The following is a 25,122-nucleotide window of genomic DNA, read 5'->3' as shown; positions in this document are numbered from 1 at the left end:
TGATGCACAAAGCATTCAGATGTTTCTGGAGAAAAAACGCCTCGTCTCTAAATTTTTCCAGTGAGAAGAGATAGCAAGAACTGCCAAGGCTAGGAATCTAATCCGAAGCTCTTACGATTTTGAATTACCAAGATTTAAAGTCATATGAGAACTTAACATACTTGAATGCAGCTCACCCTACACTCCTAGTCTCTTCGCTTGCTCCAATTCCTCCCTCCATCCCTCTCGACCAGATTGTCAAACAAGTATGCAGCATAGCTTGAGATATCCTATTAACAAGTAAGTTAAAATCCCACCAGCGAACTTAATTAATCAAAATGATGCGACAAAATGCCCCTCTGTAATAAGAAGAAGATAAGTTAATTTCAAGCAATACAAAATGTGAGAAACTTTCCAGCCCATACTCTACATTCTAGTATCCATTAAATCTATCCTTATAGGGAACGCTCAATCAGTAAAAGAAGAGGAGCAAGAAGTAATATTACATTGTGAGAGTCAGCATCAGAAATCTAAGGAAAACTATATAGATGCCTGATGGCACTGGGATGGTATTCTGCAGGGGCTAAACCTGCCAACTCCATGTCGGCATCTAGCATTTCTGCATCTCTAGCTTAAATAATGTCCCCTCCAATTCAAGTTCGTCATTTTCATGGACACTTTAACTGATGTATCGAAAGGGAAACAAGATGGCAAAACAGGAGCATGGTACACTTCTGGTTGGTCTAGAAGTTGACAGGAATAAATAAAAGTCCCTCCATTTAACTGATATCAGCTTGGAATTCTTTGCTTGCAACTAAGTCATCTCTAAATTTCCACTCGTATCACCATAATTCGCTCTTCATTTTTGTGTAAAACACCAATTCCTTAGGTTCAACGTGGTCTTCTCGTTTAGACATTCAAGCACTTTACCTCTATGTTCGTCCAATCCTCCATCGAATGCAATTTGAATCAAAAGTAGCACATTTAGGAAAAGCGAAAGAAGTAAAACGAGATAAGGCCAATCACTCAGAGGGCACAAGAAGCCATCGTTGAAGACAAGAACACACTCGATAGAAAAAAAGAGAACTTTCTCTCGAATCGAAGCAATTACCAGGAGAGATGGTCCACAGCCTCTGCCAATTGAAGCGATGAAGCACGACCTTCGAGTCCTCCGTGACCATGGCCAGCAAATCCTTCTCCGGATTCCACTCCGCCATCTTCACCTGCCAATCGGATGAAACCCAGAAAAAACCTCACAAAACCAAGTCGGAAAACAATTGAATCGGCCACGCCCATTAGGAGGTCGCGAAAAGAACGCCCGGACGGGGGAGCCGAACCTGAGAAGCCAGCGGCTTGTCGAACTGGAGCTGAAACGGAAGCGCACGCCGCGACCCTTCTTCGTCGGTCTCCATTACCTCAAAAAGCTCCGGGAGCAGCCGGAAACCAGCCACTGGAGCGAACCGCGAGGGAATGTACAGAAGCGTCGGCGGCAAATGCGAACTTAGAGAGTGGAAGAGCTAGTGAAGGATAGAAGAAAGCTCGATGCTACTTAGGGGAACGGAGGGCGGTCGAAGAGGTGAGACGAAGGAGGATGGAAGAGGGAAGAGCGAGAGAGAGAGTAAAGGAAGGAAGTCCCAGTGGAGTCTTTGAGAGAATTTGCAGAGAGAGAAATTTGCAGAAATGAGGAACGAACAGGCGGGAAACAAAATGAGGACAGAGAGAGAGAGAGAGATTTGACTACAGGAGAGGAGGCGGACATTACTTGATTAATGGGCGGGCCAAGCTGGGCCGGATTGGGCCATTAGTCGGGCTTAACTTTTTCTCCGGACTCGTTCATCGTGTAAAGAGAACGGGAAAATTTATCTAAAAAGTCATAAACTTATTGCGTTGTTGCTAATTTAATCATAAATATTTTGCATTTGTACCAATTCAATCCATTCGACCAATTTTGACCGACTGGTACTGACGTAGATGCCGACTAGCCAGAGGCGAGGGCCGGCCTTTGGGGAAGCTCGCCCTCGCCGACCACTAGCAAGGGCGAGCTTCGCCTACCCTTGGCTGAGCAAGGCTCAACCTCTCCGTCGTTGGGCAAGGTGGAACCCAGCGATGGCAAGGTCAGCCTTGCCTTGGCTGGGCGGGGCTCGACCTCACCCCCGAGCGACAGGGCAAGGACGAGCTTCACCTCCACCTCACCTAGCCAAGGGCAGGCAAGACTCACTCTCACCAATGGCTGATGGGGCAAGCTTCACTAGAGGCCGGTGAGGCTTGATAGGCCAAAGTGAAGAAGGAAAGAAAAAAAAAAGAGAAAGAAAAGAAAAAAATAAATAATTTTGAAAAATATTAAAAATTATCACATCAGCGTTGCCCCGATGGTCGGCACCGGCCGATGTCCACGTTAGTGCCGGCCAGCTAAAGTTGGCTTGATAGATTGAATTGGTACAAATGCAAAATGCTTAGAACTAAATTGGCAAAAATGCAATAAGTTTAGAACTTTTTGGACAATTTTCCCTAAAAAGAACATATGAGATGACCCAACGAACTACTATAGGCTCAAACGGTCCAGGCCGAGCTTAACAACTAAATAGCCTTGTCAAGCAACGCTCAACAATGCCTCTCTGGGCCTGGGTCTTAGCCTGCCAAACTACTAATCATGTCAAGGCGCGGCTCAGTTATAGAGTTTTATGTGGAGTTTTGGGAGCAAGTCACGAAGCCTAAGCTTTGAGAGAAAATATTAGTTAGGACTATCTTGCCAAGTTAGTGCCCATTCACCTTCATTCAACACTTGAAACTTGTCCATATAGTGCCCACTATTCACCTTCATTCTCTCTCCTTTGTTACTCTCTTCCTCCGTTACCAACGGTGGGTTGATTATGGCGGTGGCGTGCATACGTATGTATGCCAAAAAAGAAGATGGTGAAAAGTTGATGCGAGAGAGAACAAAGGTGGGGAGAAAAGTGAGTAAGAGAGAGTAACAGAGGGAAGAGAGTAGTCATGGCCAACGGTTCAGAACTGGCAATTCCAATTTGGAACTACTGGTTTCGGTTCGTGGCCATGTATAAATCGGAACCGAAACCATCTGATTTCGGGCCGGTTCCGATCCTGTTCCGATTCCGGGCCGGTTCCGGTTCCTGCCGGTTCCGATTATCTTTTTATTTTTTTATTTTTTTTACTTTTATTTTATTTTTGCCCGTTGCCAGGGCAGCCTGCAAAGGCTGCCCTGGCAACAGGCCGCAGCAAGGCCTGCAGACGTGCAAGCCCTGCTACAGGTTTTCTATTTTTTAAATTTATTTATTTAAATTTTTAATTTTTTTTTTGGAACCGGGCCCAGAACTGCCGGTTCCGGGCCGGTTCCAAAATTGCTGGAATCGGAACCAGGCCCGTAGGCCACGGGCCGATTCCGATTCTGAACCGCGGGCCCAATCAACGGGCCGGGCCCGGGTTTGACCGGGCCGGTTCCAAGCCGAAATCGGCCCGTGGCCATGACTAGGAGAGAGTAAAGTTGCATAGTAAGACCCACCTTGCCACATGTCGCCCAATGAATGAAGTGGCACATTGCTGACTTGGCAAGACAATCCTATTCAATATTTTCTCAAGCTTGAGAGTAAGAGGGAAAGAGAGTTTGCTTGGTGAGGGAAAGAGAGGGGAAAATAAAGGGTTAGAGAGTAAGTTTTTGTATAAGTGTTTTGTACGTGGCGGAAGAAATTAATTTGTAATGGTGAGGTGTGGTCTTTTGCTCCATATATAGTGTACAATAGTTTTGGAGATTTCATCAAAGTATTATATTAGTACCACATTTTGGTGTAAGTGTGCTTTAAGTTGTTTACTGTAATCTTCTCAGTTTACTAACAAAGTCATGTTTCTATACTCAACAATTGATATCAAAGCTAGACGGTTAGGAATGGTTAGACTTTGCGCAAGTCTTTTGTCCATCTTCTAGGTAGAGGTGAGTGATGACCTGATTAAGAAGATTTTGATGGGTGGTAGCCCTATTCTTGAGTACTCGAAGTTCGAAAGTTGCACGCGTAGGGAGGGACCACATCAACATTTATTCGAGAAACTTGAAATGGCTTGTGATTGATAGATGTTGGCCAGTTGAAACTAATGATATGCTGTTAAAAATTCTCACTCCTTAGTTGTTGTCATTGCGAGAAACATGGCATTTCCACCCTAAGAAGGTTGGAATATAGCCTCACAATGATTTTTCCTGTTAATTGAAATAGAAGCGCTCTCATAAAAAATAAGGCACACCAAACCTTCGAGTCCTCCGTGACCATCGCCAGCAATTCCATCGCGGGATTCCACTCCACCATCTTCACTTGCTTATCGCAAATCGAGCAAAGTTCACAAAACCAAATCGGAACAATCAAGTCGACCCCCCATTAGGTCACAAAAGAGCACTGACAGGAGCTGAACCAACCCGAAGCTGAAACGGAAGCACACGTCGCAGTCCTTCGTCAATCTCAATAGCTAAAAAGCTCCTCGAGCTGCCAAAAATGCAGCAGCAGCGCTGGAAAAAGCATTAAATTGAAGTGTCGGTTTTACTTTGCAACCACAGTGGCCCACATTTCTTGTGCATCAGTTATCAAATCGAGCTCTCACTATCAAATTGATCAAAATCGACTTTCCATTTAGGCAATCCCTTGCACACAATGGGAGAAATAATATGACAAGAAAAGGCATTAAGAGAGTACATGAATCTCCCTAATATTAATTGGGTATCGAATGCGATCATCGATTCCACGAGGACTACTTGAGTTAACGACAAGGAACGAGACAAATTATTAGACATTTGTTTTTGAAAACTGTGATGTTAGTTGGATTCTAAGATTGCATGTTTTATGAGGAGAAAGCAACACAAATAGTCCCCAAACTTTGGCCCACCATGTAAATATTGTCCCTAAACTTTTAATTTATTCAATGTGATCTATGAACAATTGATAAATTTTCAATGTAGTTATTTTATTTGATGAAGTGGATTATTGTATGCCGAGTTGGACGTATAAAAACGATTAGTTAAACTTTATTCGATGACGATAATCTTTTAAAAAAAAAGGGTTTATATCACGAAAAATCCTAAACTGGTATACCTGCGATAAATTTATCCAAAACTAATTTTTTTTATCACAAAAAACCCTAAATTGGTACATCTATGACAAATTTATCCTTTGTAAGTGTCCGTTAAATTTTACTATCAAATTACTTGGTTGGATGACACGTGGCAATTTTTTTGTTTTTGGTCAGAAACACGGGACAATTGATAGTTTTACCGCTTGTTTGTTTATCAATTTGTGATTTTACGTGATATTAATCCAATCTAATAGAAACTAACAAATGGTAAATTTGTCACAAATGTACTAATTTTGGATTTTTGGTGATAAAAAAATTAGTTTGGGATAAATTTATCGCAAATATATTAGTTTGGGATTTTTCATGATATTAACCCTTTTAAAAATAATAAGACACTATTTGATGACGTATATTTCATAACGTTGATTATTATATTATGAGATGAAAACTAATGTGGACAGTCCACATGTAACTATCTTTTTTATTCTTTTGGTTTACAACAGATTGGAAGGCACATCAGCAAATTTCATTAAACTTAAATTAACGGAAGGACGACATTAAATATTTTCATATAGCCTAAGGGCTATATTGTACATTGAACAAATTAAAAATTCATGTTTGTCGTTGCATCTTGAATTAAAATTCATAGACCATTTATATTTTTCCTTTTATGAAAACTAATTCTTTGTTACAAAGCTAAAACAACATCAACAGAGCTTCAATATCCCAAACAGAAGCACGGTCTCAAATGCACATCAATTGGGTTCTGGCTACCTTGTTCTTCACACCAGAAACATTTTCTACTCTGGTTCTACCTGGTGACAATTCACCAAGAACTAATCCAATCCATGATCAATTTCTTTTCTAAAACTAAACCGACCAAAATCAACTTAACCCAACAACAACCCGCAGTATATTCTAGCAATAAAACTTTAAAATAAGTAAATATAATTCTGATGTAATGTTAAAGAGACAATGTAACAATAATACCAATATTTTTACGTGGAAAACCCAATGCGGGAAAAAATCACGAACCGTTCAAATACTTTCACTAATAATTAAGAATAGTAGGATACACAATTGTTCTTCCATAGTCACGCACTGAAGGCTCAACTACAACATTATTTCATCACCACGAAGGTGAATTAATAAAAATAGAGTTAAAAACCCTAACCGCGATTGGAGAAAATGAGAGACAATTTGGAGGTTTTCAATGAACAAACCCGATCAACTCATAGGTCTTGGTCTGACAAACAACATTCTGAAAATTGAGCTAATTCCTACAATGTTTGGCCTTCGAGTATGGACCGGAAAGTTGCTGCCCCTTTTCTTCTTCTCCTGCATTCTTCTCGGGTAACGCTCGCTCTCTCCCCCTCTCCACTCTTCACTTTACGAACAGCCCCTCTCTCTTTTTTTTCTTTTTGGCCTTTTCCTTCTTCTTTTATGTTATGTTAGCTGAACCCCACAAAGGGGCGGACCCAGCCAACGAACCTCCATCATTCTAATAGCAAAATCAACAGCAATAAGATCTCAGCCTCGCAAAACTTTTATTTCGAGACCTTTGACCGCAGGGGATACAACTGTTCCAAGCAAACTCTGACAGCAGCTTCCCTAGTAAGAACCTGTAAGTTCTTTATCAACCCCACAAACTTCAGCTAGCAAGCATCGGATTGCTTCCACTTTAGCATGAAGATCCAAACCTGAATCACAAACAACTCTCTCTGAATAAAGACTCCAATAGACCTCCATACAGGTGTCAACTACGATACCAACTTAAAATACAACTGTCCGATTCATTGACCATTATATCAAACTAGTTGGTTCGACTTCCAGTATTTCATAAACCTCTTAAGTTAATGGACAGTTTCAGCTCTACCAAGCTTCTGTTAAATAAAATCAGGGCAATGTGGGATGACAATATGCAAGCATCCTTTACCGTTCCGTGGATGCATTGTCAGACTTTGGAGAAGTTCAAGAAACATCGAGCTCCTGATCCTCTGATGATTTTGTCTCCTTTTAGAGGTGCCCTGCGAAAGCTCACTTGGATATTTTGGCATTTACATCAACCGGTGGAATGATAACCGAATCCTGCCAGTGAGTTAGATGAAATCAATACAGCAACTAACATCAACGAACTACTTATAGTACTCCGAAGTTTACGGATCTTTGTTTGTCAAACTCAATATTCTTTTAGAACTCTTCGGATCCAACTAATGGGGCATATTTTTGCAAAGGAAAAACAAGAAAAAGCAACCCTGAGGCTCAATATTGAACCAAATGAGCTACATTCATTTTCATAACAAGAGATTTTCCTATCAATGATGTTTAATTTTCCATCTAAAATACCTCATCTTAAAGTGCAATACCTGCTCTACGGAAAGCACATAGATTTTGGGATTGATTTTAGATAGCTCACCAAGTCCGACATTTTGATCAAATAAGCATTGACAATACACAAACTTGTATATAGATCTAAAAAACCTTCCATTAGGAAACTATAGTCCACACTTGTAGATGTGGTAATAGAACAGTGGGCCCGAGGAAGTCCATATGGGAGAGTTCATACAAGAAATTACAAGAACTTGCTCCATGTAACTAAAGAGACAACTAGCAGAATCTAGATAATACTTACTAGAACAATTCTCCTGCATGCACGTTCTAGACTAATCAATTTTAGGTTAAGAAGTTCATCAAGTTTGTTTTATTTACATATACCTGTGCAGGAAAGTTCCGTGTACCTAAAATTCTAAATCTGCTGATGGTTACCCCAGAGAGAACTATCTATGCGCGTGCCCACTCTCAGAACACTTTCCCAACCGATGATTGCATAGTCTCTCTCAATATCCCCAGAACAGAGCAGAAACCCAAGAGTCTAAAACAAAAGCAGAAAGTCCATAAGTCAGGCTGACCTCAGGCCAAACAACAAAAAGCTTCATATAAGTTGTTTACTTAACCAGCCCATTATTTTCCAGGCAATACTGATTCACTGCCAGTATGCTATCAAATCCATTTAATAAGAAAGACTGCTGTATGAGAAGCACGAACAAAGAAAGAAGTGCTAATTGACTGAATTTGATAGACCACAATGCTAAATATTCGAACTGAACAGACAGGTGGCATACAACATTTTCGATTGGAAAGACACCAAATATACTGAAGCACAAAATCCCATCTTTATCTCCACTGCCAAGGATAATGAAACGTTGCTTTGAAGAATTTGAGAGCTCTACGAATGAATCTTTACTATCGTCAGTTAAACCAATGTCTCTGGGTACTAGTCCAAGCATGTGAGGAACTCTCGGAGATGGAGGGAAGAAACAAGTAGTGTGATCTTCAAATGCCAAAGAGTTACCTGAAGCGTCCTATGATAAAACAAAAAACAATGAATAATTATCTTCTCAATTGTAAAAAAAGTGAAAAAAAAATATAAGGAGAAATTAAAGCTAAGGAGTCAACAATCAGCAAATCAACAAGTCAAAAATGACACCAAACATAAGGTTTTCAAAAAATCTTCCGTACACCCATGGTAAAGCTGTTGGACTGTGAAATAAGATTCTAAATTTGAAACTTAACTGCGAACAAATAATTAGAAATAACATGTAAAATATGAACCCTAAAATATTGTCCAATAAGAATCAAGATCAAGAGTTCTATCAACTTATAAGTTGAAAGATACATACTCTTTTCACTTGGGTACTTTTTGAAAGTTTTAGAATTTAATTGCACTTTTTAAAAGTTTTAGAACTCAATTGTATTTTCGTGATAAGTTTTAGGACTTAATTGTACTTTTTGAAAGTTTTAGGACTAAATTGCACTTTCATGATAAGTTTTAGGACTTTTAATGCACTTATCCCATTAAATTTCAAGAAGAATCTTGATCCTTCTAGAACTCTTGTTTGAGTTGCAAAGTCCATCTTTACCAATAGCATGGTAGAAACGGCAATATTAGAACAAATATCACCTTGCTTGATTTTGTTGGCTGCATCAGGCTTAGTGGGTATTTTGATTGTCTTACACTAAACTCTATAAATTAGAATCCAATTTACAAAATCTTTGTGTCCTTGCAGTTAAATGTGGTACTTATTTGACAAAGGAAGAATAATTTGTAGAATATCTAATGTCTAAAAATCATAAAATCAGTTTAATTTTAAATATCTTTATCATTGGTTCTGGAACTACTTAATATTAAAAGTAAGAAAATCATACTTGACAATTAATTTACGTCTGCCGTGTTTTAGTATTGATCACAAATTACACCATACAAATACAAGATTTTATGTAAACCCAGGACCCAGTAAGGTTAAGGTTTTAACATTGATGAAGATATGCACATTGTACATATTGTATTAGTTATGCTATGTCGGTCATGTTTGGATTGGAATGACCCCCTCAATCTATTTAGTTAAACAGGCTATATATCTCCTCATATTGACCTATTTAAAAAATGGGCCATGTTCAATGATCTAATAAGATTTGTTAAGCTTATCCTGCGCAGATTGATCTATCTAACAGTCCATATTAACTTGACATTGGCAAACATGACCAGTAAACATGGATTGCCATCTCTATTAGCAGCTAATTGTTCATTCCACAAGCTTTCTATTTGCATTGCATCATGCAGCTTTTAAGCAATTCAGAACATTTCCCAAGAGAGATCAGAGAACACATTCTGATGATAAAGGATTCCTGCAGGAGAAATTTCTTTTTGAGAAGTAATGAGAGTATCATTACAGCAATAGCATGGAAAACTTACTTCTACATCATGCAGTGAAGCCGTACCATCTTCAAGTCCCAAGACAAACAACCTTGCCATCAGGACCCCAGCATGGTGATGTTATACATTTACCTGGAGTAGATTAGATTAATTAAGAGAAGCCAGTATTGAAGACAATGAATGTGCAAAGAAAAGTGGGTTCATAAAAAACAACAAAAATAACGACATTGAGAGAGAGAGAGAAAGAATGAATAATTTCTTCACAATAAAATTAATAGAAGGAGACGGAAGATGGAGAACGCACAGTAACAAGAAAATGTTAATCAAAATTTGTGAATTGAAGCAAAGCGTCATAACAATACAAGATAACTGAGAGAGATATCAATCACTTAATATGGGATTTCTTTGGGCTAGTAGGTCATCTAAAGTGAGGGGAATCTATATCTTTTTGGCAGCCTCCAATCCATTATCTCAATCCAAAAACGAATCTTGTTGTTCCGCCTTGGAACCGCGAGGTGGAGTGGATCCATGAAAACTTACTTCAGGCAAGGATCACTAGTGTACTAGTACCTACAACTTAGGGTCTCAACAGAAACCATTCAAGGGTTGGCTCAAGTATTATGGTGCACTCAACATGTTCTCCAAATCCAGAAGACTATATGATGCGTGAAGCATTTAGATGTTTCTGGAGAAAAAATGCCTCCCCTTTAAATTTTTCCAGTGAGAATAGATAGCAAGAACTGCTAAGGCTAGGCATCTAATCCTAAGCTCTTACGAATTTGAATTACCAAGTCATATAAGAACTTTAACATACTTGGATGCAGCTCCCTCTATACTCCTAGTCTCTGCGCTTTCTCCAATTCGTAACTCCATCCCTCTCAACCAGATTGTCATACAAGCATGCAGCATAGCTTGAGATATCCTATTAACAAGTAAGTTCAACTCCCACCAGCGAACTTGATAAATCAAAATGATGCGACGAAATGACTGTCTGTAATCAGAAGAAGATAATTAACTTCAGGTAGTACAAAATTTTAGAAACTTTCCAGCCTATACTCTACAATCTAGTATATATTAAGTATCTCCTTGTAGGGAACGCTCAATCAGTATAAAAGAGGAAGAAGAAGAGCCAGAAGTAGCATTACATTGTGAGAGTCAGCATTAGAAATCTAAGAAAAACTATTTAGAGGCCTGACAGCACTGAGATGGTATTTTGCAGGGCCTAAACCTACCAACTCCATGCGGGCATCCAGCATTTCTGCATCTGACATAGCTAGTCTATCTAGCACAAATGACATCCCCTAAAATTCAAGTTCTTTATTTTCATGGACACTTCAACTGGTGTACCCCAGAAGGGAAACAAGATGGCAATACAGCAGTATGGTACACTTCCGGTTGGTCTATAAGACTGTCGGTTAAGTTAGGGAAAAAATTTCGCAAGGCACTTTGTCTGAAATTTGATAGGAATCTATCGCGCCTATAACTAAAAGTCCCTCCATTCAACTGATATCAGCTTGGAATTCTTTATTTGCAACTAAGTCATCTCTAGATTTCCACTTGTATCACCTTCGTTCACTCTTCGTTTTTCTGTAAAACACCAACTCCTTAGTTCGACATCATGTTCTCATTCAGACTTGCAAGCGCTTCACCTCTATATTTGTCCAATTCTCCATCGAACGCAAATCGAGCTAGATTGGCAATTACAGAGGTTCCTCTCTGGAAACGGAAGCAGAGCACATTTAGGAAAAGCGAAAGAAGTAAAACGAGATAAGGTCAATGACTCAAAGGGCGCACCAAGCCATCGTTGAAGCAACGAACATGCTGAATTAAAAAGAGAACTTTCTCTAGTCGAAGCAATTACCAAGGGAGACTGTCCAACAGCCTCTGCCAATCGAAGCGATGAAGGACCACCTTCAAGTCCTCCGTGACCATCACCAGCAAATCCTTCTCTGGATTCCACTTCGCCATCTTCACCTGCCAATCGGATATCAAGCAGACTTCACAAAACTGAGTCGTAACAATCAAGTCCAGCACCCATTTTGTCGCAAGATAACACCGGGAGCCAAACCACAGAAGCCAGCGGTTTGTCAAACTGAAGCTGAAACGGAAGCATACGCTACGGTCCTTCGTCGGTCTCCATAGTAAAAAAGCTCCACAAGCAGCCGAAAATGCAGCACCAGCGCTGGAACATCGTGAGGATGCGAGCTGAAAGAGAACTTGTAAAGGATAGAGCACAAAAACCCAGAGGAAAGCTTGAGGCTAGTTAGGGAATGGACGCTGTTGAAGAGCAGAGACAGAGAATGGAAGAGCGAGAGAGTGAGGAAAGTCCACTCGAGTCCGAGAGCATGCGGAGAAAACTGCAGAAGAGGAACAGGCGGGAAAGAAAATAAGGAAGAGAGAGAGAGAGAGAGAGAGAGAGAGAGAGAGAGAGAGAGAGAGAGAGAGAGAGAGAGAGAGAGAGGCTTGATTACAGGGCAATGTGGAATGACAATAGGCAAACAACCTTTTACCATTCCAAGGATGCACTGTCAGAGTTTGGAGAAGTTCAAGAAACATCGAGCTCTTGATCCTTTGATGATTTCCATTCCTTTTAGAAGTGCCTCGCGAAAGCTCTCTTGGATAAATCAACATTTACATCAACCAGTGGAATGATAACCGAATCCTGCCAGTGAGTCAAATGAAATCAATCCAGCGACTAACATCAACAAATTACAAATAATACTCCAAAGTTTGTTTGTCAAACTCGATATTGTTTTTGAACTCTTTGGATCCAACTAATGGGGCATCTAACATCATCAACCACAGAAGCTTTGATCAAATTAGCATAGTATGTTCAACTCAAGATGCTTGCTTTAGTGGGACATAGTATGATTCTTTTCATTACGTGCTATTCATGCACTAAAATTAATGCAAGACAGTTTTCAAATGGCATATAGGATACCGAAAAGTTTCCTCAGGAAACTTATGGAAATGCTTCCTGCGTTTTTCTTTTCAGCAAGTAAATGCACTAACGAGAGATTATGCACAATATAAGGAATTATTTCACAGTACAGCTGATTATGTCAAAAGACATTCTATATGTCTTGCTTCCAAAGTTGAGGCATTGACAGATGGCTAAACCAACTCTACAAGCATCAAGATGCATTCTTTGGGATAATCTATTATTAGCCTTGGAGTAGGTATATCCTGGATTGAAGCCAAATGAACATGATGGATCCATAGTCAGAAAAATTCGAATTCTAATTTTCTTGATCGATCCAAATAATTTGCGATGCTTTTGCTTCGGCTTCTGCCCTGTTTGCTAGTTCACTCACGACCACACCATTAGGAGAAGAGCTTGGTCTTGCATTTAGCATTTCTAAACCGATACAGTTACCTTAATCAGCTAATGCAAATGGTTCTGTGAGATAAAATGTGTGGAACACAATGGTTGGACAAATTTTATCCCAAGTTAGTAGCGTATGCATACTAAGGCATGCCCTATTAAGGTGCTCCTTTTGCACCTTAAATTCACTCTTAAGTGTACCTTAGATGCAGTCATGAACTGCATGGTGAGCGCAGAGAAAACTAAAACCTCACATTAGAAGGACCGCCATATAGGGTCCTTCATTTAGCATTTCTCGACCTATACAATGACTTTTGGCATGCTATCAGATACCTATATACATCAGTTTTTATTCAGTACTTCTAGCATTCTAGAATCAATCAAACATCGAGAATCTTTATTTTTCTACATAGGATGAAGGATCTTACCCAAAGACTAATGACAAATGATGCGCTTAGAAGGCCTTTTCATCTATTTCCGTTACTGGCACGATCAAGAGAATCATTTTGCCAAAGCACGCATTAACTTCCATGAACATCTCCCCCGGATTCCTTGAATTCAAGTAAGAAAACAATGACGCCACTGTCAACCAGGAAATAATATTGACAATATCATAAATTTTGAAAGATATTGCAAGCAAAAATACAAATGAAAATTGGGTGGTAGATCTCTAAGAGCAAAGGTAACTGACCTGTTTTATGTACCTTTGTTAGAAAATGTGAATCATTTCCAGTATATTACTCATCCAAGTCATCTGTATAGTCTGATCCAAATTCTATTGTTCCGCTATATGAAATGGCTTTTTCTTGATAAATCCGCATTTGAGATATTTCTAGAATTGTTTTGAGTGACTTGCATCCAAAGATACTCAGATCTTCCAAAAACTCCAACCGATCAAGGCCTTGAATTTCGGCTAAGTTTTCGCGGTCATTAGCATTTAATTTCTTTCGACTCCCAGATTTTGCAAGGTCTAACATTTCAATTGAAGTGCACCCTTCGATTTATAGCTTTTCCTAAAACTTCACCTTATCGAGGCCTTGAATTTCGGCTAAGTTTTTACAACCTCCAGCTTTCAATTTCTTCATACTCCCCGATTTTGGAAGGTTTAGCCTTTCAATTGAAGTGCACCATTGAATATATAGCTTTTCCAAAAACACCAACCTATCAAGGCCTTGAATTTCGGCTAAGTTTTCGTAGCCTCCAACTTCTAACTCTAACTCTCGGATTTTGAAAGGTTTAGCCTTTTAATTGAAAATCACCCTTGGATATATAGCTTTTTCAAAAACTCCAACCTATTGAGGCCTTAAAATTTCGGCTAAGTTTTTGCAACCTCCGGCTTCTAATTCCTTTAGCCTCCCGAATTTTGGAAGATCTAGCCTTTCAATTGAAGTGCACCCTTCAATACATATCTTTTCCAAAAACTCCAGCCTATCGAGCCCTTGAATTTTGGCTAAGTTTTTGCAGCCTCCAGCTTGTAATTCCTTCAGACACCCGGATTTTTGAAGGTCTAGCCTTTCAATTGAAGTGCATCCTTGGATATATAGCTTTTCCAAAAACTTCAACCTATCGAGACCTTGAATTTCAACTAATTTTTTGCAGCCTCCAGCTTCTAATTCCTTTAGCCTCCCGGATTTTGAAAGTTCTAGCCTTTCAATTGAAGTGCACCCTTGGATATATAACTTTTCCAAAAACTCCAACCTATCGAGGCCTTGAATTTCGGCTAAGTTTTCGCAACCTCCAGCTTCTAATTCCTTCAGTCTCCCGGATTTTGGAAGGTCTAGCCTTTTAATTGAAGAACACCCTTGGATATATAGCTTTTCCAAAAACTCCAGCCTATCGAGGCCTTGTATTTTGGCTAAGTTTTCGCAGCCTCCAGCATCTAATTCCTTCAGCCTCCCGGATTTTGGAAAGTCTAGTCTTTCAATTGAAGTGCATCCTTGGATATATAGCTTTTCCAGAAACTCTAACTTATTGAGGCCTTGAATTTCAGCTAAGTTTCCACAGCCTCCAGCTTCTAATTCCTTCAACCTCAAAGATTTTGGAAGGTCCAGTCTTTCAATTGAAGTGCACCCTTGGATATAAAGTTTTTCCAAAACCTCCAACCTATCGAGGCCTTGAATTTCATCTAAATTTTCACAGCCTCCAGCTTCTAATTCCTTTAAACTCCCAGATTTTGAAAGATCTAGCCTTTCCTTTGAAGTGCATCCTTGGATATATAGCTTTTCCAAACACTCCAACCTATCAATGCCTTGAATTTCAGCTAAGTTTTTACAGCCTCCAGCTTTTAATTCCTTCAGCCTCTCTGATTTTGGAAGATCTAGCCTTTCAATTGAAGTGCACCCTTGGATATAAAGCTTTTCCAAAACCTCCAACCTATCGAGGCCTTGAATTTCGGCTAAGTTCCCGCAACCTCCAGCTTTTAATTCCTTCAGTCTCCCACATTTTGGAAGGTCTAGCCTTTCAATTGAAGAGCACCCTTCGATATATACCTTTTCCAAAAAGTCCAACCTATTGAGGCCTTGTACTTCGGCTAAGTTTTCGCAGCCTCCAGCATCTAATTCCTTCAGCCTCCCTGATTTTGGAAAGTCTAGCCTTTCAATTGCAGTGCACCCTTGGATATATAGCTTTTCCAGAAACTCCAACCTATCGAGGCCTTGAATTTCGGCTAAGTTTTCGCAGCCTCCAGCTTCTAATTCCTTCAATCTCCTAGATTTTGGAAGGTCTAGCTTTTTAATTGATGAGCACCCTTGTATATATAGCTTTCCCAAAAACTCCAACCCATTGAGGCCTTGAATTTCGGTTAAGTTTTCACAGCCTCCGGCTTCTAATTCCTCTAGCCTCCTGGATTTTAGAAGGTCTAGCCCTTTAATTGAAGTGCAACCTTGGATATATAGCTTTTCCAAAAACTCCAACCTATCGAGGCCTTGAATTTCGGCTAAGTTTTCGCAGCCTCCAGCTTCTAATTCCTTTATTCTCCCGGATTTTGGAAGTTCTCGCCTTTCAATTGAAGTGCATCCTCGGATATATAGCCTTTCAATTGAAGTGCACCCTTGAATATATAGCTTTTCCAAAAACTGCAACCTATCGAGGCCTTGAACTTCGGCTAAGTTTTTGCAGTCTCGAGCTTCTAATTCCTTTAGCCTCCCAGATTTTGGAATGTCTAGCCTTTCAATCGAAGTGCACCCTTGTATATTTAGCAATTCCAAAAACTTCAACATATTGAGGCCTTGAATTTTGGCTAATTTTTTGCACAATTCAGCATCTAATATCTTCATACTCCCGGATTTTGGAAGGAGTAGCCTTTCAATTGAAGTGCACCGAGAGATTGTTAGACTTTCCAAGAATTCCAACCTATCGAGACCTTGAATTTCAACTAAGTTATCACAATCATGAACATTCAAAATCTTCAGACCCTTGAACCTTGGAAGGTCCAACCGTTCAATTGAATTGCAGCATGCAATAGTCAAGCTTTCTAAATATATCGATTTGTCAAGACCTCGAACTTCAAGTAGATTCTTGCAATATTCGACGGATAATGTCTTTAGATGGATAGACTGTGAAACTTCCAGAGTTTCAATAGATTCACAGTGATGGACTTCCAAGATTTCCAACTTGATGGGACTGTTTAGGGATTGTGGTAATTTTGATTCTTTAACGTTTTTGAGTTGGGAGCATTCTGAATTCTTTAAGAGTGTTGATGGAAGCTCCTGGATGCACTCGAGAAATTTGTATCCATGAACTTGTAGTTCTTTGAGATGGATTAAGTGGGAAAGTGAAGGCAATTTGTGGCTTTGACAGGTGATGCCCAAATATGTTAAGCTGGAAGGAAGGTGGTCCGGCAGCGACTGGAGCTCGGTGCAGCCAAGAACATCAAGGCGTTGTAGGGAAGACAGATTACACATGCTTTTCGGCATTTCCCCTTTCAGCTTGCTGCAAAATGAAGCATCGAACTCTCGGAGCTTTCTTAGCCTCCCCATACCGTTGGGTAATTCTTTTATACCGCTGCGAGAAATATTTAGAATCTCTAGATTCTGCAAAGATCCTATGCTGTCTGGTAATGTAGAAAGGGTTGGAGTTTCTAGTAGAAGGAGTTGCTCCAGTGCTTCTAATGTACCTATTTCTGTTGGAAGCTCCTTGAGGCTCCTACACCAGCACAAATTTAAGCAAAGGAGGGCCTTCATGTCTCCAATTGAAGAGTCAATTTGCCGCAGGCTATAACAATGACTAAGGATCAAAACCTCTAAATTTATAAAAGCTGAGAGGAAGTGTGTATTTTCCAAGGATTCACAAGATGTGAGGTCGAGAAATTTGAGCTTCTTTGCCATCTGGTAAAAAAAATGATTGTCAAGGGGTTAGTCTATAGTGATTATGATTCAAAAGAAAGCATAAAAGGGAAAAAAAAGAAAAAAGAATTGTTCTTACCATGAAGGAACTCCATCCTTCCCATTTCTCATTTATCATGCTCTGTGACAATTCGAGTACAACTAGTTCCTTTACATGAAAATTGTTTACTTCAAAATTCATGGGACATTTTTGCCATCGAAGCCATTTTAACCCCTCAATTGAGTCCTTAAAATCTCCACTGAGATGTGCCCCCTCCACGTGAAGGAATCTTAGATTGGTCAAATTCTTGAATTGTTTTTCTGTGTAAATGTCGCCATCTCGCTCGACTGTTTTACCGGAGCCTTCTGCGCTACCTTCACTCAGAAGAATTGCCTCAATCTTTTCTGTTCCCTGTAAGCAATAATCAACGTTCATTAATACTATATCCTACTAAAGTAATCTAGCATTATCTGTTCATATTGCTATTGATGTGCATTAATGTGTTCAAGAGACTAGCAAGGTGAAGACATCATTTTTTTATGCCAATAAACAGCATTGACATTTTGAAATTTGACCACACGCATTCGGATCTTAAAAAGAATTATGATGCAATGGCTCATATAGAGTAAAAACTGTACAACTTGTAATCTTCTTCTTTCCGGTATTGTAGCTTCATTACCATACTAGTTGGGACATGCGTGCAACGCACGAAATTAACAAAATTGCAATGTGCAAAATCAAACGTTGATTTGATCAATTTTAATAGAAATATATTTTTCCTCTCTATAAATTTCATATTAATTTCATGTATATCACTTGACTGTGCTACTTATACGATTAATTAAAAAAAAACATATACTCTTATTTTCCATTGCAATAATAACTAATTACAAGAAACTGAATATTGTGATAGCAATTATATTAATATGCTATGTACTTATTATTTTACTAATAGCAACTTGAAATATTGTTAATTAATTACTTTCTAATTATAAATAACTAAGACAATAATATTAGTTATATTAATATTCTCTACAACTTATTATTTCATCATTAATTTTCAATTTGACATAATCATAATCATAAATAACTGAGTTACCCAAGTTTAATAAATATAATAAACAGCCCCTAATAACTTTGATGTATATTAAAAAATAATTGCTGAAAGTGCAAAGCATTTGCGAAATGTGAAAATTGAAGCTATTCTTGGCTACAAGCCTACTTGGAACAAAAGTAGCAAAACCTTTCAAATGTCTACAAAGCCTAACGTTCAGCATCTATGACAAAAATAACATAACCTTTCCACCGTAATAAAAATAGCCCAACTATTTAACTGTAGAACAAAGCTAACACTTGTTACAAATTTCATCCATTATCATCGTGAAATTGCCATGGCTAGCCTACGCTGCTCACAGTGCCAATGTATTTGGTGAGCCATGTCAACTCACACAAAAAAAGATGTCGTGTTTTATTTTTATAATTTTGTTAGCAAACTTTGTTTATATTCTTACAAACTTTCTGGCTTTTTGTAAAAAAAGAAAAAAGAAGTCATTCTTGGTCATGATTAGTGCGGTTCATTGTGCATATTCGTGCAATGAGCTACATAGGATGATGCGGAGCGACAGAAAGTGAGAATACGCAAAATTGATGGTGGGTCATTTTTGTCCCATGAGTGAAAGGATGAGTTTGAAAGGTAATGTTATTTTTGTCCCAATGCAAAAGGATGGGCTACTTTTTATAATAGTACCATGAATGAAGAGCGAAATGGAGTCATCGAAACTTACTGAAATATTATATAAAAATGCACCTTTTTAGTTGTAAAATTTAGTTATACCTTTTTAGTTGTAAAATATTATATTCATTTTTCTTTTGGTTAGTTTAGTTTATTTAATCATGTAGTACGAAAGACATAATAAATAGATATTAGCTTTGAATTTGTTAATATATGAATTGGCTCTTGAGATTATACATCGGTCGCACATTGAGATTGCAAATAAGGGCTAGTCTTTTGAGCAACAACTTGAGTCAAACCAAATGATGGATTAAAAGTAGTAGAGTCAAAATTATGAATAATTTCACAAATGCAAATACACTCACATACTTAATTATACAAATTAGAATTTTAGAGTATTTGTCTCTTGGACATTTTATGTAGAAAAAGTAAAACATTTCTCTTTTTAATGGTCATTGCATAAAATACGCTTGAAGTTATATATATACATACGCACACATATATTATATATAAGGAATTTCTATTCCTATCTTATTTGGTAAGTTTTAAATGAGTCCCTTTCTTATGAATATTGGTAAATGGAATTCCTAACGTAATACTACATAAAAATAAGTATCCCTTTCATTCTCCATTATGGAATAATGGAGAAAATTTCATGAGAAATGCAGGCATCTTAGTCCTATAATATTAATTTTAACATCTAGAAATTAATGATTTGTATATCCTAAGTAGTTATGGTTAATAGTAGCATAGTCAAGTTATTTATTGCATGTGATCGAAGACGTAATTGAAACAATTATAGAAATTCAAGATCTTGCCAACATTGAATACCCCTATCAATTATCTAAAAAAATTTGGAAGTATCTCATCCTTGGAGATGATTTCGTAATATACACTATAAGGAAAATCTCAGATAACACTACAATATTTACTAAGAGAGAGCAACCTCCCTACTTTCTAATCATGTCAATGACACATTCAAGGCCAATAATAGTAGAAGGTTATCTGATCAATAGAGCAAGCACTAAGTAGTGGACCAACATTACTCTAACAATAGACATGGACTAAGTGCAAAAGAACGAAATGATTACCTTATTTTCCTTTAACACTTTATGGACTTCCTCGGAGTCCCATAACCTGCTCCGGTTCTGAGGCTCCCGCCGGTTTTCCTCGCGAACTATTTCCCTACCAAGATCTCTCAATTGTTCAAGCATTCGGAGCTCATGATCATCTCCAATTGTTACTAATGACATGAATTTCAATACCTCAATTCCCTCCTCAGGGAAAAAGCAACACGCGTCCCACATGTAGGATGCGATTCTCTTGTCAGTGCCAATGAAAAAGCAAGCGATATCCAAAAATATTTGTTTCTGTTCGTAGTCTAATGCTTCATAACTTAGCCTTAACCTTTCTTGCACTTCCTTAGGAGGCACTTTTTTTAACTTGTCTATTGTATCTCTCCAGAATGCTAGCGTTTTTCCACACAACAATGAACCTAAAACCTCAAGGGATAAGGGAAGTCCTCTAGTGATGGATACAACTTCCTGAGTGAGGTCCTTAAATTCCTTTAGAGGAGAGTCCTTTCGAAATGCGTGCTTGCTGAACAGAATCAAAGATTGATCTCTATCCATTTCCTTATGGTCATAGGCGTAGTCCACCCCAACTTCTTCAAGAATACTCTTGTTTCTAGTCGTAATAATGATCCTACTTCCAGAAGAAAACCAATCATGATTACCAGTCAAATGCTTCAACTGAATGACATTATCCACATCATCAAGAAGAATGAGGACCTTTTTACCTTTAAACTTGGAGGAGATGAACTTAGTCCCTTCATCCTCATTATGAACTTCATTTTTTCGCTTCAATATATTATAGATTAACTGATTTTGTAAGTAACATACACCATTATGCTTCCATGATTCCCTTATATTAGCAATGAAGCTACGGTGCTCAAATTGATTGGAGAGCTTGTTGTAGATGGTTTTAGCAAGAGTAGTCTTACCAATGCCTCCCATTCCGTGGATGCCAACAAATAGGGTGGTGTGAGATTTACTATCCACAAATTCCATAACCGTCTTCACATGACTATCAATTCCGACCAAACTCTCGGAAGTAACCAACTCAAACTTTTTCTTCAGTTCACTCAACACTTTTTGGACAATCTCTTTCACCAACTTTGCTTCATATCTGTCAAAAGTTACAAGAGTTCAAATATGTGGCAACAATAATTTTATATTTTTTTATCTATTGAGAACACAGTAATAAATAAATCTGGGGATAAATAGAAAAACTTTATGAACCGTTTTTGTCACCCCTCCATGTATTATCTTATATGCTAAGACTAAAGTGGGAAATGCCGGTGGTTGCTTCACATGGCGTAACCTATTCAACTATTACTCAGACATTATTTATTAAGCCAGAAGAAACTTGAGGGTATCGCTTTTGAATCTTGAGTATTGTGCACATTATGGATTTAAACGAAATTTTAAACTTCTTGTTAATTAACGATATTAGGGATGATGTGCGTGACTTTGAAAATTTTCTAGAGCATTTGAATAAGCAAAAAACCAATAAGCCAGCCCAATGTGAGAGTTAGCCATCAATCAGTAAGCACATCATAACTTCTGATGCAAGAGGATATCAGGCCCTGTGATACGAATCCGAAAAGTCATACAGAGTGTGATATTGTGAACTACCTGAATGCAATAAAGGGGATTTCTTCTTGTTTGTGCAATTGTACACGCTTGCAAGTTCTACTTGTGTTGTGAATTTAGTATCATTCTATATTGGTGTTCTTATCTGTTTTCATTGCCTCTAGGGATGATTACAGGTTGTATTCCTTTGGAGTATCTATGTTCTATGATTTCAATTGATCTAATATTGATTTTATAGGGAAGTAGCAGAATGATTTTTACCGAAAATAAGAACATTGCTTCAATATATGCAGGTGTATGAGATAGAAATTACTTGTCGAAGATGGGAAATCCATTGAAAATTATTTAAACAAACATATAATAAAAATAATCCTTTTTTTCCCTTTTTCTATATTTACCATCATCATAAATAACCAATGTAACATTTTTTTTGTAAAATAATTTTAATAGCAACTAATCAACGATATTAATGATTTAATAAATGTTACTTGGGAAGATAAAGAATTATGGCTTTGACAATCACCATGCACGGTATATGATGTTATGAGCTTCAAATAAAAATCACCAATAAGTTGTACTGTTAATCTCAAATAAATATGTAATTAGAAAAGTTTGTGACAAAGATTAATGTAGTGTACACTATGACGTGATATAAAAATGGCAGAATTTACAAAATCTTTGGATATAAGAGTAAAAATTCATTCAAAAAATCTTATTATTTAGGAGAATGGGATCATAACAATAGAATCTATAATTAGATTGGTCAATATCATTAAAGCAAAAAACGAAGAAAAAAAATAACTTATAGAACTCATGCAATGCGGGATCTTATTGCCAGCAAGATCTTACTATTTTTTATATAAAAAAATGAATGAAAATGAAGCAGGTGAGAATCAGAACAACCAATAAACACCCATACATATTAATAGAAAGTAGAGAATGTTTTGGTGAAAATTTTTACCCATTGGCATTGTATCCTTTCAAGGTGCTGACTTCAAGGAGTGCTTGCTTCCATTTCTCTAAAATCGTTGGGTCGAAATGCCTCTCAAGCAAACGCGTCTCACGCTTATGAAATGCATCTCCAAAACTTCCAATTTGATGTCCCACGTCAGATGGTTTCACTTTATAGAATATAGGCAACACTATTTGCCCTTTATTTTTCTTGCGCTCTATTATTTGAACCAGTTCATCAAGACACCAACTGCTTGTACCATAAGTCACGGAGAGAATAGGGATCAGGATCTTACTGTTCGTGATGGCTGCCATAAGCTCTGGTCCGATATTCTCACCTTGGCAGAGCTCGTCATCGTCTCTGAAAGCATCAACTCCAGCATCAAGGAGCCCATTGTAGAGGTGATCGGTGAAGCCTTTTCGAGTATCTGGACCTCTAAAACTCAAGAATACCTCGTAGCAATTTCCAGTCAATGCATTCAACGAACTAGATGCACCGTTATTAGTTTCTGTCGGAGACGAACTAGATGCACCGTTCTTAGTTTCCGCTGGAGATGAACTAGATCCACCGGAATTAGTTTTTGTCAGAGACGAACTAGATCCACCGGAATTAGTTTCTGTTGAAGACGAACTAGATGCACTGTTATTAGTTTTTGTCGGAGACGAACTAGATCAACCGGAATCAGTTACTGTCGGAGACGAACTAGATGCACCGTCATTCGTTTCTGTCGAAGACGAACTAGATCCACCGGAGTTAGTTTCTGTCGGCGCAATCAACGAACCGGAAGCTCCAACATCAGCATCTTCTGCATTTTCACGCACACTAGCTTTCTTCTTAATGAGAAAATAGAACGCAAGCCCAGGGAGCAGGATCAATGCCACGAGCTCGGCGAAAGAATGGCCGAAAATGAGACGATGCATTTCGTCTTTGCTCCGACTCTGCCCTTGATTTTTGCGTTCAAGTCTGACGAAGAAAAGAACCAGAATGGCTGTCAGGAAACAGGGAATGGCTTATGGTGGCCCATTCTCTTGTGGTTTGATTTATACAACGGAACCAGTTGGCAACCACAATCGCGCCAATAAGTCAAACTTGTCAAGCTACATTTAATTCATTCACCAGGAACCACAGCCACGTGCTTAGAGTCGTTGCGTTCACGCGGCTGAAATCTCATTGCGGAAGAGAATCCAAAGATAACAGGTAAGGTCTGTCAAAATTTCAACCACATGTTTGGAAGATGAAAAGTGGGACTTGCGGGAGAAGATGAAAAGTGGGTGGAGGGAGAAAAAGAGAGACAGATATTCGTCCGGTCCAAGTTGCACACTTGACAAGCAATGGCATTATTTTTTTTTTCCACGTTACTTGAGTACCATTATATTTTCCAGACAAGTGCTCAGAATAGATAAATATATGACACAGAGCGTCAAGACAGTGATGTTGGGCACGCTTAGTCCAGTGCTTGCACCGTTGAACTTTCCTTTTCTTTTGTTAATTTATTTTTCATCAAAAAAGTTATTTTTATCGAGTATATTTAAGCTCTTGATCCCGCTTAGAAATTTATCGCTCTCACTTTGAGCATGTTAAATATTGTCGTATCAAACTGATAAACCTTCATACAGAAACTCTAAATTGATCCGTTGAACTTATTCTTGAAATCCACATTATCCTCCTACAATATCTTCACGACTTGATTGACTATGTGAGTAAGTAGGGGATCCATATTTTTCTTAGTAGTAGGGAATATTATAAACCCAAGAAAGTGTAGAGGAAAAAACCTAGCGGCTTGATATCCCGACTCCTTAGGGGAAGCAGGCAAGGGCCCTACAGGACCTACGATGCTTCCTAAATTGTATTTTTAGGACTTTCAGTGCACTCTCTCTTTATTGATTCTCAGACAAACCAAAGAGCCGTCAATAGCATTAACTTAGACTCGCAAAAAATGTAATCTATAATGGAGAACAGACCAAAACAATTTTCGCTAATACGCATTTCTAATTCTTTTGCTAACTAAAATAATTCAGATAACATATCATAAGTCTTGTATATGTTCTTTTCTTTTGGAATGTAATTTTTTACACACATTTGCCTTTATTTTGCTAGCAATTGAATGCAATGGGTAGATCTAGTGGGATGATTCTCTGAATATATCATAGGACATGGACAGCCACTTGCAATACATCCGGACAAGAAACATGGCTTTATTCATGGGGCTGCAATTTAATGTCGCCAAAATTGACTGAACGTTCAGATGTGGCCGGCTAGTACGAGGGTAGATATTTCTGTAGCCCTTACTACACGTCGTTTTACGGTGGAGACCACTTTGAACACATCAATGCTCAATGTTTTTGTCATTCCTCTTGTTTAATTTCTTTTCCAGCT

General features: G+C 38.3%; 2 protein-coding genes across 21 annotated transcripts in view; both read right to left on the bottom strand.

Annotated features, from left to right (window-relative positions):
* The window catches only part of LOC115667385 (anaphase-promoting complex subunit 4-like), a 58,523-nt gene that overhangs the window by 27,109 nt on the left and 6,292 nt on the right, over positions 1–25,122 (bottom strand). For both annotated transcript variants that reach the window (XM_056315914.1, XM_056315913.1), the window contains exons 2-3: positions 1,317–1,423; positions 1,091–1,202 (exon numbers count right to left, since the gene is read on the bottom strand). In XM_056315914.1, coding sequence (XP_056171889.1) covers positions 1,091–1,202; positions 1,317–1,391 — 187 coding nt within the window. In that variant the 5' untranslated portion in view covers positions 1,392–1,423. The remainder of the gene's footprint in view (positions 1–1,090; positions 1,203–1,316; positions 1,424–25,122) is intronic.
* LOC115687874 (disease resistance protein L6-like) lies at positions 6,080–23,207 on the bottom strand. 19 transcript variants are annotated; one of them, XM_056315881.1, is made up of 13 exons: positions 22,756–23,207; positions 20,232–21,327; positions 17,508–17,819; positions 13,777–17,410; positions 13,514–13,636; positions 12,264–12,422; positions 11,622–12,117; positions 10,575–10,751; positions 9,800–9,892; positions 8,169–8,408; positions 7,762–7,918; positions 6,983–7,134; positions 6,080–6,746 (listed from the first exon to the last, which is right to left on the bottom strand). In XM_056315881.1, the coding sequence occupies exons 1-4, from the start codon at positions 23,058–23,060 to the stop codon at positions 14,378–14,380; spliced, it is 4,746 nt and encodes a 1,581-aa protein (XP_056171856.1). In that variant the 5' UTR covers positions 23,061–23,207; the 3' UTR covers positions 6,080–6,746; positions 6,983–7,134; positions 7,762–7,918; positions 8,169–8,408; positions 9,800–9,892; positions 10,575–10,751; positions 11,622–12,117; positions 12,264–12,422; positions 13,514–13,636; positions 13,777–14,377. The 19 variants fall into 19 exon arrangements, with proteins under 19 accessions (XP_056171856.1, XP_056171853.1, XP_056171855.1 ...); XM_056315878.1 differs by having other exon boundaries at positions 8,291–8,408; XM_056315880.1 differs by having other exon boundaries at positions 7,785–7,918; positions 8,291–8,408.

This window comes from Syzygium oleosum, unplaced genomic scaffold (assembly GCF_021117445.2).
Source record: "Syzygium oleosum isolate NSW1041296 unplaced genomic scaffold, Sole_v2.1 Sole_v2.11, whole genome shotgun sequence".
NCBI lineage: Eukaryota > Viridiplantae > Streptophyta > Magnoliopsida > Myrtales > Myrtaceae > Syzygium > Syzygium oleosum.
The sequence above is the reverse complement of the archived record's forward strand: the minus strand, read 5'-3'. Positions and strand labels throughout refer to the sequence as shown.

Bases quoted from the DNA above. Each gene is read 5' to 3' on its own strand.
- LOC115687874 (XM_056315877.1), bottom strand. From the start codon at position 23,060: ATGGCAGCCATCACGAACAGTAAGATCCTGATCCCTATTCTCTCCGTG. The intron at 21,328-22,755 runs GTAAAAATTTTC...AACTTTTGACAG, and splicing joins AAAGGATACAATGCCAATGG to ATATGAAGCAAAGTTGGTGA. The intron at 17,411-17,507 runs GTAAGAACAATT...TTTTTTTACCAG, and splicing joins AAGGATGGAGTTCCTTCATG to ATGGCAAAGAAGCTCAAATT.